The sequence below is a fragment of the Siniperca chuatsi genome, linkage group LG4 (assembly GCF_020085105.1).
Source record: "Siniperca chuatsi isolate FFG_IHB_CAS linkage group LG4, ASM2008510v1, whole genome shotgun sequence".
NCBI lineage: Eukaryota > Metazoa > Chordata > Actinopteri > Centrarchiformes > Sinipercidae > Siniperca > Siniperca chuatsi.
The window spans coordinates 11,343,573-11,355,855 of record NC_058045.1 but is presented as its reverse complement, the minus strand read 5'-3'; the positions used below and the strand labels follow the sequence as shown (position 1 = coordinate 11,355,855).

The following is a 12,283-nucleotide window of genomic DNA, read 5'->3' as shown; positions in this document are numbered from 1 at the left end:
ACTTGTGTCATTCAAGGGAGACAGAGTAGCGAGCTCACAGCCACCTGTGCGCAGGCAAGGAAGAGCAGCTGTTCCTCATCATACAGGAGTGCTTGTTCCTGCCTGAGCGAGAAGGCTGACTGGCTGGCACGTGTCCCGAGGGGAGCTCTTATGTGTGAGTGTATGTGTGGGCAGAGATGTTCACTAGAGGGAAGAGAAAAACAACACACAAAAAAAGACTTATTAAAAATTAGCTCTCTCCTCTAAGGTCGAACATATCAAAGGCTGTTTTCTATTACAAGCCAAAATAAGGGTGTTGGGACAATTATATTGGGCATATAAACACAATGTACCTTCTGGTGTGCATGTGTCCAGCTTACAAAATCAAAAGACATGTGGAAGAGCAGTTTCTTATATGTACATCCCTTATTGCACATATGGTGCTGAATGACAAAAGACATTATCAGCTACAGTATGTTGGAAGAATTATAGGTAAGCATAAAAAGATATTTTTGATCAACTTTTGTTTCTTTAATCTAGAGCTGCAAGTTATGATTATTTTCCTGACTAATTGATTGTTTGGTCTATATAACAAAACAATAGTGAAAAATGCTCATCGCAATTTCTTAAGAGCCTAAGATTAAGTTTTCAAATTGCGTTTTTTGTCTGAAGAACTGTCTAAAACCCAAAGATAATAGGTTCACCATAAACAAGACATGGACAAACAGTATTTTCTCACATTTGAGAAGCAGGAACTATCAAATGCTTGAAAAATGACAAACTATTAGTTGATTATCAAAATAGTTGCAAATACATTTTCTGTTGACCTACTAATTGGGTGAATTGTTTCAGCTCTACATTAACTGTACTTCCCTTTGTCCTGCAGTTTAACTTACCTTGTTCTTAGCACGGCAAACTAACATCCATGAACACTAATCGATTGTATAACAGTTTCTGAAGCACCAATATTTTTCAACTACAGTGCATAACTTTGAATCCTACGGCAGAATTTAAAGAAGGTGAATCGAAAACAAACAAATTATAAATCTAGGGAGAGTTTTCCTTATGAGATACCTTATGGTATGATTTAATTAATTTACTCAATTAATTAAGTAATAATAGTATTATAGTAATTAATAATAGCTTCCGAAATTTAAAAGATTACTAAAAGAAGACATTAGCACCTAATGGATAAAGAGATTTTAATGGCTTAAAAGGGTAATGGTAGAAATAAACAACCTTGTCTTCCTGTCTAGTTTTAACTGCTACATGTTGTCTGGCTGTGGTAATGGATTTGCTGGGTTGCTACAAAAAGGACTGGGGTTCAGAAAAGGATGAAAGGCCGATATAAAAAAAAGTGTCAGACATTTGAAAAAGGATTCCCCATTGTATTTTGTTGTTCATTTTGCCTGATACATGTTTTAAAAGAGCATTTGTTTCTATGCCCATTTCAGATCAACATAAAACTATACTATAAATTATACTCACATACAAACAAAACAATTTGAGAATGATCATTTCTTTCACATTGGTTCTGGTCAAGAAGTTAAACAACTTAATGAGCAGCTAATTGTCAGGCAATAAATGCTTTGCATTCTATATCCTAAAATCTCCTCTAATAACTGGAAAACAGAACTACAAGGTTCTCAAGAGGTGGAAATTACAAAATTAGAAACTTTAAAAAAAACAATAGAAACTCCAAATATTGTTACAATGACAGTGTCTTCACACAATCAGTCTCATCAGTCTAGGCTAAACATTGGACCAACTGAGGTTTTCCAAGGCTACAGCTTTACTTCATTATTTTAAACAATCACCTTCGGAATCTATTACATACGGAGAAGTCTACCTCAACTGAGGAATACAACAACAAGGAAATAAATGCAGAAAGTCATACTAAACAAAACCCAAGCAGCAAATTATACATTATGCCGTCATGCAGGTCATAATAACAATATAGTTGCAAATACGTTAAACGTGAAATTAACTATTTAAATCAAGCACTGTGAGAAATGTGATTGAGGTGAAGCCAAAATGGATTGAGGAGCTGGTCTGAGGCAGTGACAGAATCATTGTGCAACAGCTTCTATAGCTTTGCTGCCTTCCTCTGTTGCAGCCTTGTCTGAGGTATCCTTATCTAAGGCAGCCTCTATTGAAGCGGTGTCAGCTTTGTGCAGTTCAGCTACATCTTCAGCCACATTTTCCAATGCAGCATTATCTGGGGCTGCCACGTCCATGGTATTCATGTGTGAGGCTGCCACATCCATCAAAACCATGTCTGTGGCAACCTGGTCCTGAGCAACTACTTCTGAAGAAACACTGTCCATGGCTGCTGTGTCCACAGCAGGCTTGTTAGTGGCTGTGCTGTTCGTGGCAGTCTTGTCTGAGGTCACCTGTTCAGTCCTCTCCACGTAGAAGAGGATGTAGGCCTTGGCCTTCCTCACTGCGTCCTCATTGGTCAGAGTCACCGTGCTGTCGTTGAAGTGGTACCAGCGGCCCTCATGGCTGCCGTACGCTGTATAATGCCCCGATCCAACCCTGTGAACACAGACACATATCACATTCTGCTGTCTGGCTTCTTACAAGACTTCATTTACTGCTGCTCAAGTGAGAGAACACATTCAGCTTGACAACACAGTAGCGGTGCAACATCGCCACTTAGAGGCCAAAGCTAAAACAGCAGCAGTTCTTCCTGGAATATCTAAACGCATTTTCAAGGACTCTCAGCTCAATGCCTTTCAGCATTTAGTGGCTACATGAATTTTTAAACTGCAGCTGTTCACAAGGCTTTTCAACTAAATTGGATCTGAACTGTTTATACAGCAATTAGGTGACTGACAGCCAACTGCGGTAGGCAGAGCTGGTCAGCAGATGATAATGGTTGAGCGTTGATGGGTTTTTTTCGTTTAGTTTTTTTAAATGTAGGGATCTGTCAGCAGGAGGGAAAAAACACCTACTGACCCCAAAGAAGTGTGATATATGCAAGATGCTGCAGCACTCTAAATGCTGTATGAGCTTATTAAAACAGCTAATTATAATTAAACAGATGAAGCTTGAGCAAATATCAATTTCAACTTCAACAACTGGGATACTTCATCTACTCACCCAGATCCATGATGCACTACAACAGCAACAAGGTCATACAGGCAGCTTTCTGGTAATGAATTCTCTGGCTGCAAACAAAAAGCAATATAAGAATTTTCTTTTCTGGGCTCTCAAGTCTACCCACAGCATCATGCTTCAAAGATTTACAACTTAAAGGAGACAGACCACTTAGCATCTGGACATGTATGCAAGCCAGAGATCTCACTTTCAGACAAGCAGACAAATAAGTTAGTTAAGTTTCACATGAAGATTATGGTACTCTATAACCACCAAGGGTTTTTTGGAATTTAAGAGTCAGCATGATGGAGGACTCACAGGTGTTTTATACAAGGATGAGAGGCTTTACCAACTAAAAAAATGATACAACTTATAACAAAAAAAAAAAAAAAAGAATAATTTTAATGGAAACTCCAGTTTACACTAGTATGCTATTCCCGGTTTGACAGATAACAGAAGGTATCAAGATACCAAATAATAAATATTAAATGCACTACAGATGGTTCTGTAACAACGCAGCGCAGTTCAGTACAGTTCATCCTAAAATTAACATCTACACTACCGCTCAAGAGTTTGGAGTCACCTGTTATATTGATGTTTTTCTCCTTCAATAATGGCTATTTTAACATAGATAAAACAGTATAATTATACAACAAATGTATTATTTACATTTGAAAGAGTTTTAGAATAATTAAATGATTAAAACTTCCGTTTGGTCGATGTCCCCACAGTGTTGCATAACAAGGGAGAATACTGTTGTAACCATTTTTTCCCCCCAAATACTCTTCCATTTTTTATTTGTTTTCCAGTCGAGAAAAGCACAAGTGACCCTAGATCATTTTCGAACCACAACTGTGCTTGCAATTGGGCTCTAAATATTTTGGGAACCTGTTTTTCTTTGGGCTAGGTGGGCTTTGAATAGGTTTAAACTATGATTTGTCAGTTCATAGTATGTTCAGCTGCTATTCCGTGATCCAATTCCAGTTGTGCTTACCCTAGACTAACCTACTATTTCTGTTTTGAAGTTTTAAGAATAGCTTTGCTAACGCAACACGCCTGTTAATTCCAGCTTGTTACAGGCATTGTGCACTTGTCATTGAAACAGGAACCTGTTCCTATTTAAATCTGCACAGATATTAATGCTAATCTTCCAATTTTTTTTTACCAATGACTGCTGATTTCTTACATTCTTATTTAACTGTTGCTCAGAGGTATCTTTGTCTCTTTCTGTCCTTTCAATTGTCAGTCTGGTTGAACAGCGTTGTACAGCGTTTTTTCTCCATGTACAAAACATAACTTTTTTTGCAAACCCTTTATACAAAATAACATCTATTTGTAAAGAGTACTTTCTGCAACCTAAAAGCATGAAACACCATTCAAAAATATAGAGTATTCCTCTCAGCCATCTGACTGTATCGAATCTAGCTTTTGTGGCAGGCGACTCCAAACTTTTGAGCAGTAGTTTGTTTGTTTTTTCTATTTTCATTACTGATTAATCTGTCAATTTTCTCAATTAATAGTTTAGTCAATAAAATGTTAGAAAACAGTGAATGAAAATGTCTTGTATTGTCTGACCAACAGTTCAAAACCAAAAACAAAATCAGTTTATTACCATAAAAAAAAACAAAAAAAAAATAGAAAATCCTCACATGTGAGAGGCTTGAACTGAAAGAGCACAGCTGATCTCTGACCTGTTACGGTTTTTACTGTGGCACTAGTAGTGCCTGCGAGCCATGACTGTTTCCTGACTAAACTGCAGCACTTCCATATTCATAAACGTAGTATTCGTTTTTTCATCATTTTAAGAGGGATTTATACTATTTCTTGATATGCCTTGCCTGAAATATAACAATTTAAAAACTATACTATGAAATTCCATGATCAGCATTTCTTCTGTTTTGAGCTCACCTCAAGTAAGTAGCCCCTCATGTCCAGACCTTTCAGTGGAAATTCCACATATGTATCCACCTTGTTTCTCAAAAAGGCTGTCCAGTGGAACCTTTTTAGGTGCAAACACAAAACCTACAATTGGAAATAAAACCTCCAATTATACCAAAACACAGTTTAATTTCCCCCCACCACTTTACTTTCATAGAATAAACAGTCAAATTAGTAAATTGTATTAAAAGAAAAGATAATTTCTGTCTCCTACCTTTGGCAGCTTCTGGACCCAGAACTTCTTAGTGGATTTCTGTCGCTTTTTACACTTATGGCAATAGTACAACTCTGTTTCATCAAGTTCTTCCAGGTCAGTGAAGCTACGTAAGCAGTCTAAAACAAGACCAAACAAATATAAAATGCTGTCATTAATCTCATCAGTACACAATTAGAAACTAATACTGCCAAAAAAAATGTCTAATGAGATTACCTCAGTGGGAAACTTACCACGTAAGGTGCATGTCGGCCCTGGCTCCTGGTCTTTACTTCTCTTTTGTCTGAACTGGCTGGGAATATCCAGAGACAGATCTGAGTGAAAAAGAAAAGAAATACATGCTCTTATGTCATACATCATCAGGCTATATTGTGCTTTAATTATATACCCATAAGTAATTGTTTTTACCTTCTTTCATTCACTTTGTGATAGAGTGTAACACTAATGACGAGAAGAAAGTTTGCAGGGAAAATGGCTTTGCTAGATCACAAAATTACTGAAAAGGAGAAAAATACTCAACCTATCTTCAACTTTCTGTATGTGGTTATTCACTAACAAATGTTGTTGTTGTCTTACCAAGAAATGGATCAAACTTCCGAGATTCTGTCCCACATATCAGGCAGTTGACTTCATTCTGAAGTATGCCACCAAAAATGGATGTGACAACACTGGCAGTCCCATTTCTGTAAAGAATCGAAAAGGCAAACATAAAACAGTTTTAATCAATAAATGCACATTAAAATCTTCTGGTGTTCAATCAATGCATAAGCAAAAGAATATGTAAACATCATATTCTGCATTTGGACTAGTGAATGTTTACTGACTAATAAATGTTACAAATAAGCATTTTAATGCTTTCAATAAGAAAATAAGCTGAAAACTTTTACACAGTATACCAATACGACATAGTAAAATGGGCTATATAACAAAGAAAACAGACACTTTCGTAAGCCATGTCATGGATGACTGACAGCATGTCAACAATGCTAAATGTGTCTACTTTGTCATTATAGAGTCAACTGGAAACCAGCAGAAACATAAAAAACACATACACAAACTGGCAAAAACACAATAATTGTAAAGTGAGAAAGGCTTACATGCAGCATTTGCCCTCTGCGGTGGAGAGTCTGACCCCATCCTGAGGTGAGACTGGGTGAGACGCCCCGTTGCGACAGTACTGGAGCTCCCTGTGGAGGTGGTCCAGCAGGTAACGCATGAACTCATGGGCATCCTGCTGCTGATAGCCCCTGGACACACAAACACAGCTTTAAATGACATTACTGTAATAACCCACAATAGATTGTTCCAGTCTGCGATGCATGTTGTATCTTTGATAATATCTTGACTATAATAATAATAATAATATAATAATAATAATAATAATAATAATAATAATAATAACTTTATTTGTATAGCACTTTTCTAAAAACAATGATTACAAAGTGCTTTACATACAGTAAAACCCAAAACAGTAGCAATACAGAATAAAAATAAAAAGGTAATATATGAGGTAATGAGATACAGCTAAAATAATATGCTACACTCAAGCTCGTTGACAATAAACAGTACTGAAAAGGAAACTGTTCACTGCTCAGCACTGGGAGCTTAATTCTGGCAGATTCTTTGTACAATGTTGGCATACCTGAAACTTGGCATGATTTTCCATATAGCATAAAATAAGGAGTCTGGACTGAAGGCGGTCTGGCTGCCTTGCCACAGGGAACAAAGGGTTTTCCTGAACTCCTCCACCAAAGACCTGTTCAACATAAAGGCACCCTGTTACCACGCTGCACAACCTGGGACAATCAACATCTAAAGTCTGTCTAATACTCTTCTGGTTCAAGAAAAAACAAACAAAAAAGAGTTTACAGAAGACTTATCAATACTGTGCAGTTCTAGTCTTAAAATTAATTAGCCTGAAATTAATTTTTAGATCAATGCCCATAAAGCCGCCCCCTCCAGAAGAGGACCTTACACACTGTTGTCCCCTTGGCTGCGGGTGTGGTACATCCTTCTTCCTGCCGTCTTACCACTGCGTAGAGCCACTGCAGGCAACTCCTTGAAATAACAGCTGAACTGCTCAATGTTGCTGTAAAAGAAACATGTTTTGTGGTAACATGTTTGACACCTGACATTTGCAAAATATGTCACAAGCAGGAACACCCATAATCAACTATGTAAGTGGTTTTTGGTAATGACAAATTTTAAACAAATGCAAATGAATGTAATAAACTTATAGTAAATAAACAAATACTTGCCAGTCCAGGCAGGGTTAAACTGACGGTTTGCATTGTCAATTTACGTTTCAGGGTTGACAGACATATTTTCAATAGAGCACTTCCCTACTTTTGACTGTCAATAGCCAGTTGTTTTGAAAAGCTACTGAGCCTGGTCGGAGCTCACATGAGAAAACGTTGATTTGTGAAAGATATGATTGGCGGTGTCGCTACATCCATAAACATCCTACCCGATTGGTACTGCGCATGTGAAACTCTCAACAAAGATGAGTATGAAGCGAGATGGCTCACTCGTTAGCTACTTCCATACACTATATATATGTAGTTTACTTATTGTGTCATATATCAGATTTATGTATGCTGGTTTATGTAATGAGGTTGCTTCTGGGCCGGATGTGGCCTGCTGGCCGCCAGTTGAATAGGCCTGATATAGATGTTTTCTATGTTACATTACTGATGACCCTCTTCCAAAATCATGCCAGTTTTTTAGATTTTGAATGTTTTCCAGGCAGACATTAGTTAGTATTCACTTACAGGTATTTCATTGTTATGTGGTAATGCAGTTAAATAGGTGCAGATTAATGTGACAAACAACAACCATTTCAATGCAAGAAAATGAGCCAAGTTATGTCAGACAGAGCCATACTTTTCAGCTGCCTATTCAAATCTTGGACATTACAGCTTCTCACCAACCAATAGACATTGAATCCCAAAGCATATACAAATCACTGCACTAACAACTTTGTTGTCACAATGGCTATACCCAACTAAGGTTTTTAGAAACCCAGGCTGAATGTCATTCAAGCAGTTTTATGGGCAATGACGTAATGACACTACTGTTCAATACTGATGATTTGCATTCTTTATTGACTTTAAGGGGGAAGCCGAGGTTGCCATGCAAAGATAATATAAATGCAACTATATATTATATACAACTAGAAATTCACAGTGATGATTTTGAAGCACATTTCGAGTTTCTGCAAATTGATTTTTAACACCATACTGAAATTAATGGAAACAAATCGCTGCCTGGAAAGTAGGAAAACAGATTTGATTTACATAAAAAAAAAAAAATATATATATATATATATTTATTTATTTATTTATTTATACACACACACACACACACACACATATATATATAGATAGCATGCTTTTGTAAATGGTCAGTAGTAATATAAAATTTATTTAATATAAAGTAACTGTGAAAACACACCAGGTTCACACCAGGTATTTTGCCCGGTTCCTTTAGGAAATCTGGCCTTTGACTGTGTCTTGTTTCCAAGCAGCTTGTATAATTCCCCTGAGTGTGCCCCAGACTGTATTAATAAAGGATGACTGGTCGTGGGGCCCTGGGTCTGCAGGGGCAGAGCTACTGAACCATGCAGCAAACCCAGTGTACCACCCACATACCTCATCTTCAGTGCAGAGCCTTACCTGAGGGACTGCAGAATGGCATTCATGAAGCACGTGTTGCCTAAGTTCCACAGGCCTGTAGCACCTAAAGCCGCCCCATCCTGACAGAGACAAGGGAGACACAAAGGTGTGTGTAATATTTAAAAAAAATAAAAAAAAATAAAATATAAAGGATAGTGTGACTTATTTAATTGGAGCCCTGTCCCACAGTGTGAATATGGACTTACGGTTGAGTGGTAGTATAGTCTTTTGTGCTAGGACACAATTGTGGAGTGGCTGCAACTTTACTTCTTCTTACAAAAGAAAATAATATTTTCAGGGACTTACATTGTCTTTTAACAACTTGTTGTCTGGAGCTGGGCTTTCCTGAAGTTTTCTTTTCCTCTGTCTGTCACCCATCAGTGCTGAACTGTAAGAGGGAAAAATATTTCTTCTGGACACTTATCATGTATTGAGTATGTTGTGAAACATCCTTTAAATGCATCTTCCTGATTAGGCAGATACATCTTAACTTGGCTTTGTTTTTTACATAATTTGGCAAGTGTAATGGCGATAGAGTAAAACAATGAGACAAAACAAACATATTTAAAGACTTTATTCTAGAGATTAGTACTTACTTTTCTAAACTCTGAAGCTGTTCCCTCACCTTCTGCACCTGCCCGAGTTTGGTGTCATTGACAACAAAGTCATCACATCTGTAACTATAAAATCCACATTAGTCAAGACACATACATATTTGAAAACACAAACGTATTGAGATTTGGACAAGGAAACAGAAACAAAGTATCATAAATATATTGCATTGTGTTTCACTGTGGTAGCATGCGACATTTAACCAATCAATCCTTGTAATTAAGACAGATCATTTGTGGCATGTAACCTGTAAGAATGTTGAATCACTTGCAAAGTAACTGATCAACTTCAATAAATTACTGATAAGGAAACATTTTGGTTCTTATTACCTCACCATAACAATCCTCTGACTGTTAAAAGTTTTTATGACTGTACTTTTGCAGGGCCCCACAGTGACTCACAGATTGTAGACATAGGTTAGTCATGAAGGACACTCACCAAAATACGCTGTAGTTGCTGCAGTCCATGCAGACAGAATGATGACATTTCTCTTTCTCCTGTTTCTCACCCTTCTTTTGACTAATGCCAACGACTTGGCTCTCCTCAAAATGTTTCTTGGCATGTCCATTGACATATCTATATAGCAAGGGTAAGAGATTAGGTAATAACACACAACATCTGGAACCACCTGAAGATAATCTAATATAAACAGTAACAGGTATGGCCAAAATTATGCTCACAAATGTCATGAAAGAATATGCACAAAAAAATAATAAAAATAGATATTTAAGTTTTGATCAAGAGAACAACTATAATGCTCCTCATCTACCAGAGAAAAATCTGAAAGAAAAATCCCAGTTGATCTTTGAAAACCCTAGAGAGTTGTTAAACACCACTTGCTTATGTTTTGACAGTATTTCCAGAATCCTCAAAGAGTCTTCTAACCATCTAGATAAAAACATGATCTGCCTGCTGCACACTAACAACAATATTTTACCTATTTACCAAATTCAGACTACATTCCCGTGTCCAAACAACTATGGTAACTGGAAATGACATTTCTCCTTGCTGGATTTATAGGACATGAATCAAAATTTAGTTTTATCATCAATTGTATTTGTCTATTTTAATGTAATTTCACATAGTTTAAAAACGTATATACACAATAATGTGTTTATAGTTTTCTTTTTTATTGTGCAGTGTACGAAATATTATTAATCCACATGATTAGAAGAGTCTTTGAGGATTCTGGAAATATTTACAAAACTGTGATAAGTTCAAAGATCATAAAAAAAATTAATTAAAGTATAATAAATGGTCACCAAACCCAAAAAAGGTTTGAGACACAACAGAGTATTACTTAAGTTACTAGTGTGGTATGTTTGAGCAAAGCTTTAGTTGCCAACAGAACAACAGACACCAACTTACCTTCCACAATGGACCATCAGACAGGTAAGGCAAATCCATGGACTTTTATTAGACCTGCAAACTGGAGATAAAAGATGAACCTGTCTTAATTGAGAAGTGTACAGTTTAATGAGACAATGTATTGATGTTGCTCTTGAATGGACCATTCTTTCATGTGTGACAGGGATATGCAGTACATCTTGTGAATTGTGATCTGCCCTTGTGATAGCTATTGACTAGAAGCTACATTATCTATATAGCGGACATAAGTGTGGCAGTATCAGTGCCAGCAGAAGCTGGGATCCAAAATATTGCGCAACACCTGTAATTTATGTTTCCATTAACGTCAATTTTAGCAAGGTTTCTAAAAGAAAGGATGACAAACACTTCTCTTACCGTTGCAACACCAGGAGGACGGAGAGCCGTTAGGGAACCTGGAGGAATCGACAGGACAGCTTACGTTTGAGTTCAGATGAGGGCACTCCATCAGTTTACAATTGTGAGTAAGTCAGCTAACATTAGCCAACACTACAACACCAATGGTACCAGGAACAAGGCAGCTAACAACAGTTAGCCAATTAACCTCAACTAGCTAGCAAACGTTAGCTGAACAACTACTTCTGTTCGCGAACGCACGTTTTCCTGTCTTTGCTAACGCTAACACATTTGGTAGCTACTATATTTCTTGCATAATTTCAAGGTACAGTAGTTTACAGAAAATAAAGGCAATGCCGTTTCCACCCTGACATATTGTAAGTTAAAATAGTAACGTTATCTTTGGTGTATTAGGTACTAGATAACTGCTGGCGTTTGTCACAAACAAATGGAAATAACTTGAGGAAGTGACGTAGTGTCTGCCGGCTCGGCCGTTTGCTAACTACAAAACAAAGATGAAAAAGCTTTCGGGAGTAACATTGGACTACTTCCTTCTTCGTTTACATTACCCGGGCCGCTCAGATATACTGTATTCGCCTCATGTTTGGGTCGGCAGACTTTTCTATTGAATTTATACATACTGACATTTGGAAGTTCTAATATTTAACCTAATTAAGCCCGGCTGTGAGACTTAACTTGTTCAAAGTGTCACCGTGACACACAGGCATAGCAGCGAGCCTCTTCCTCACTTCCGACAACAGGTACAGGCGATGAATTGTCTTTAACAAAGTGAGTTTAACATTTTTAAACGATCATGAAATTGTTTTACCGTAACATTATAATTATATCAATGTTAAGTGCTTAAGCACGCTTTCTGGAAAACTGAACACGCCATCAGTAAAGCACAACCATTTATTTCACTTGCCAAAGAACATAAGTCGCTTTTAATAGTTAATAGTAGCCTATAGTCAGGCGTAACTCATGTTTCAACGATACATTCATCACTTAATTTAATGTATTAACTTTAAGTGTTTGTGAACTG

At 37.1% G+C, this 12,283-nt stretch overlaps 1 protein-coding gene across 3 annotated transcripts; it reads right to left on the bottom strand.

Annotated features, from left to right (window-relative positions):
- Positions 1-1,164: 1,164 nt before the first annotated feature.
- Positions 1,165-11,984, bottom strand: usp3 (ubiquitin specific peptidase 3). Of its 3 annotated transcripts, none has more exons than XM_044194357.1 (16): positions 11,938-11,984; positions 11,263-11,300; positions 10,888-10,948; positions 9,958-10,095; positions 9,504-9,587; positions 9,214-9,295; positions 8,908-8,987; positions 7,209-7,322; positions 6,876-6,989; positions 6,331-6,480; positions 5,810-5,916; positions 5,467-5,547; positions 5,234-5,352; positions 4,990-5,103; positions 3,085-3,152; positions 1,165-2,517 (listed from the first exon to the last, which is right to left on the bottom strand). In XM_044194357.1, exons 1-16 carry the CDS (start codon positions 11,967-11,969, stop codon positions 2,049-2,051), a joined length of 1,851 nt encoding a protein of 616 aa, XP_044050292.1. In that variant the 5' UTR covers positions 11,970-11,984; the 3' UTR covers positions 1,165-2,048. The 3 variants fall into 3 exon arrangements, with proteins under 3 accessions (XP_044050292.1, XP_044050293.1, XP_044050291.1); XM_044194358.1 differs by lacking the exon at positions 11,938-11,984 and adding an exon at positions 11,811-11,840; XM_044194356.1 differs by lacking the exon at positions 11,938-11,984 and having other exon boundaries at positions 11,263-11,751.
- Positions 11,985-12,283: the final 299 nt, after the last annotated feature.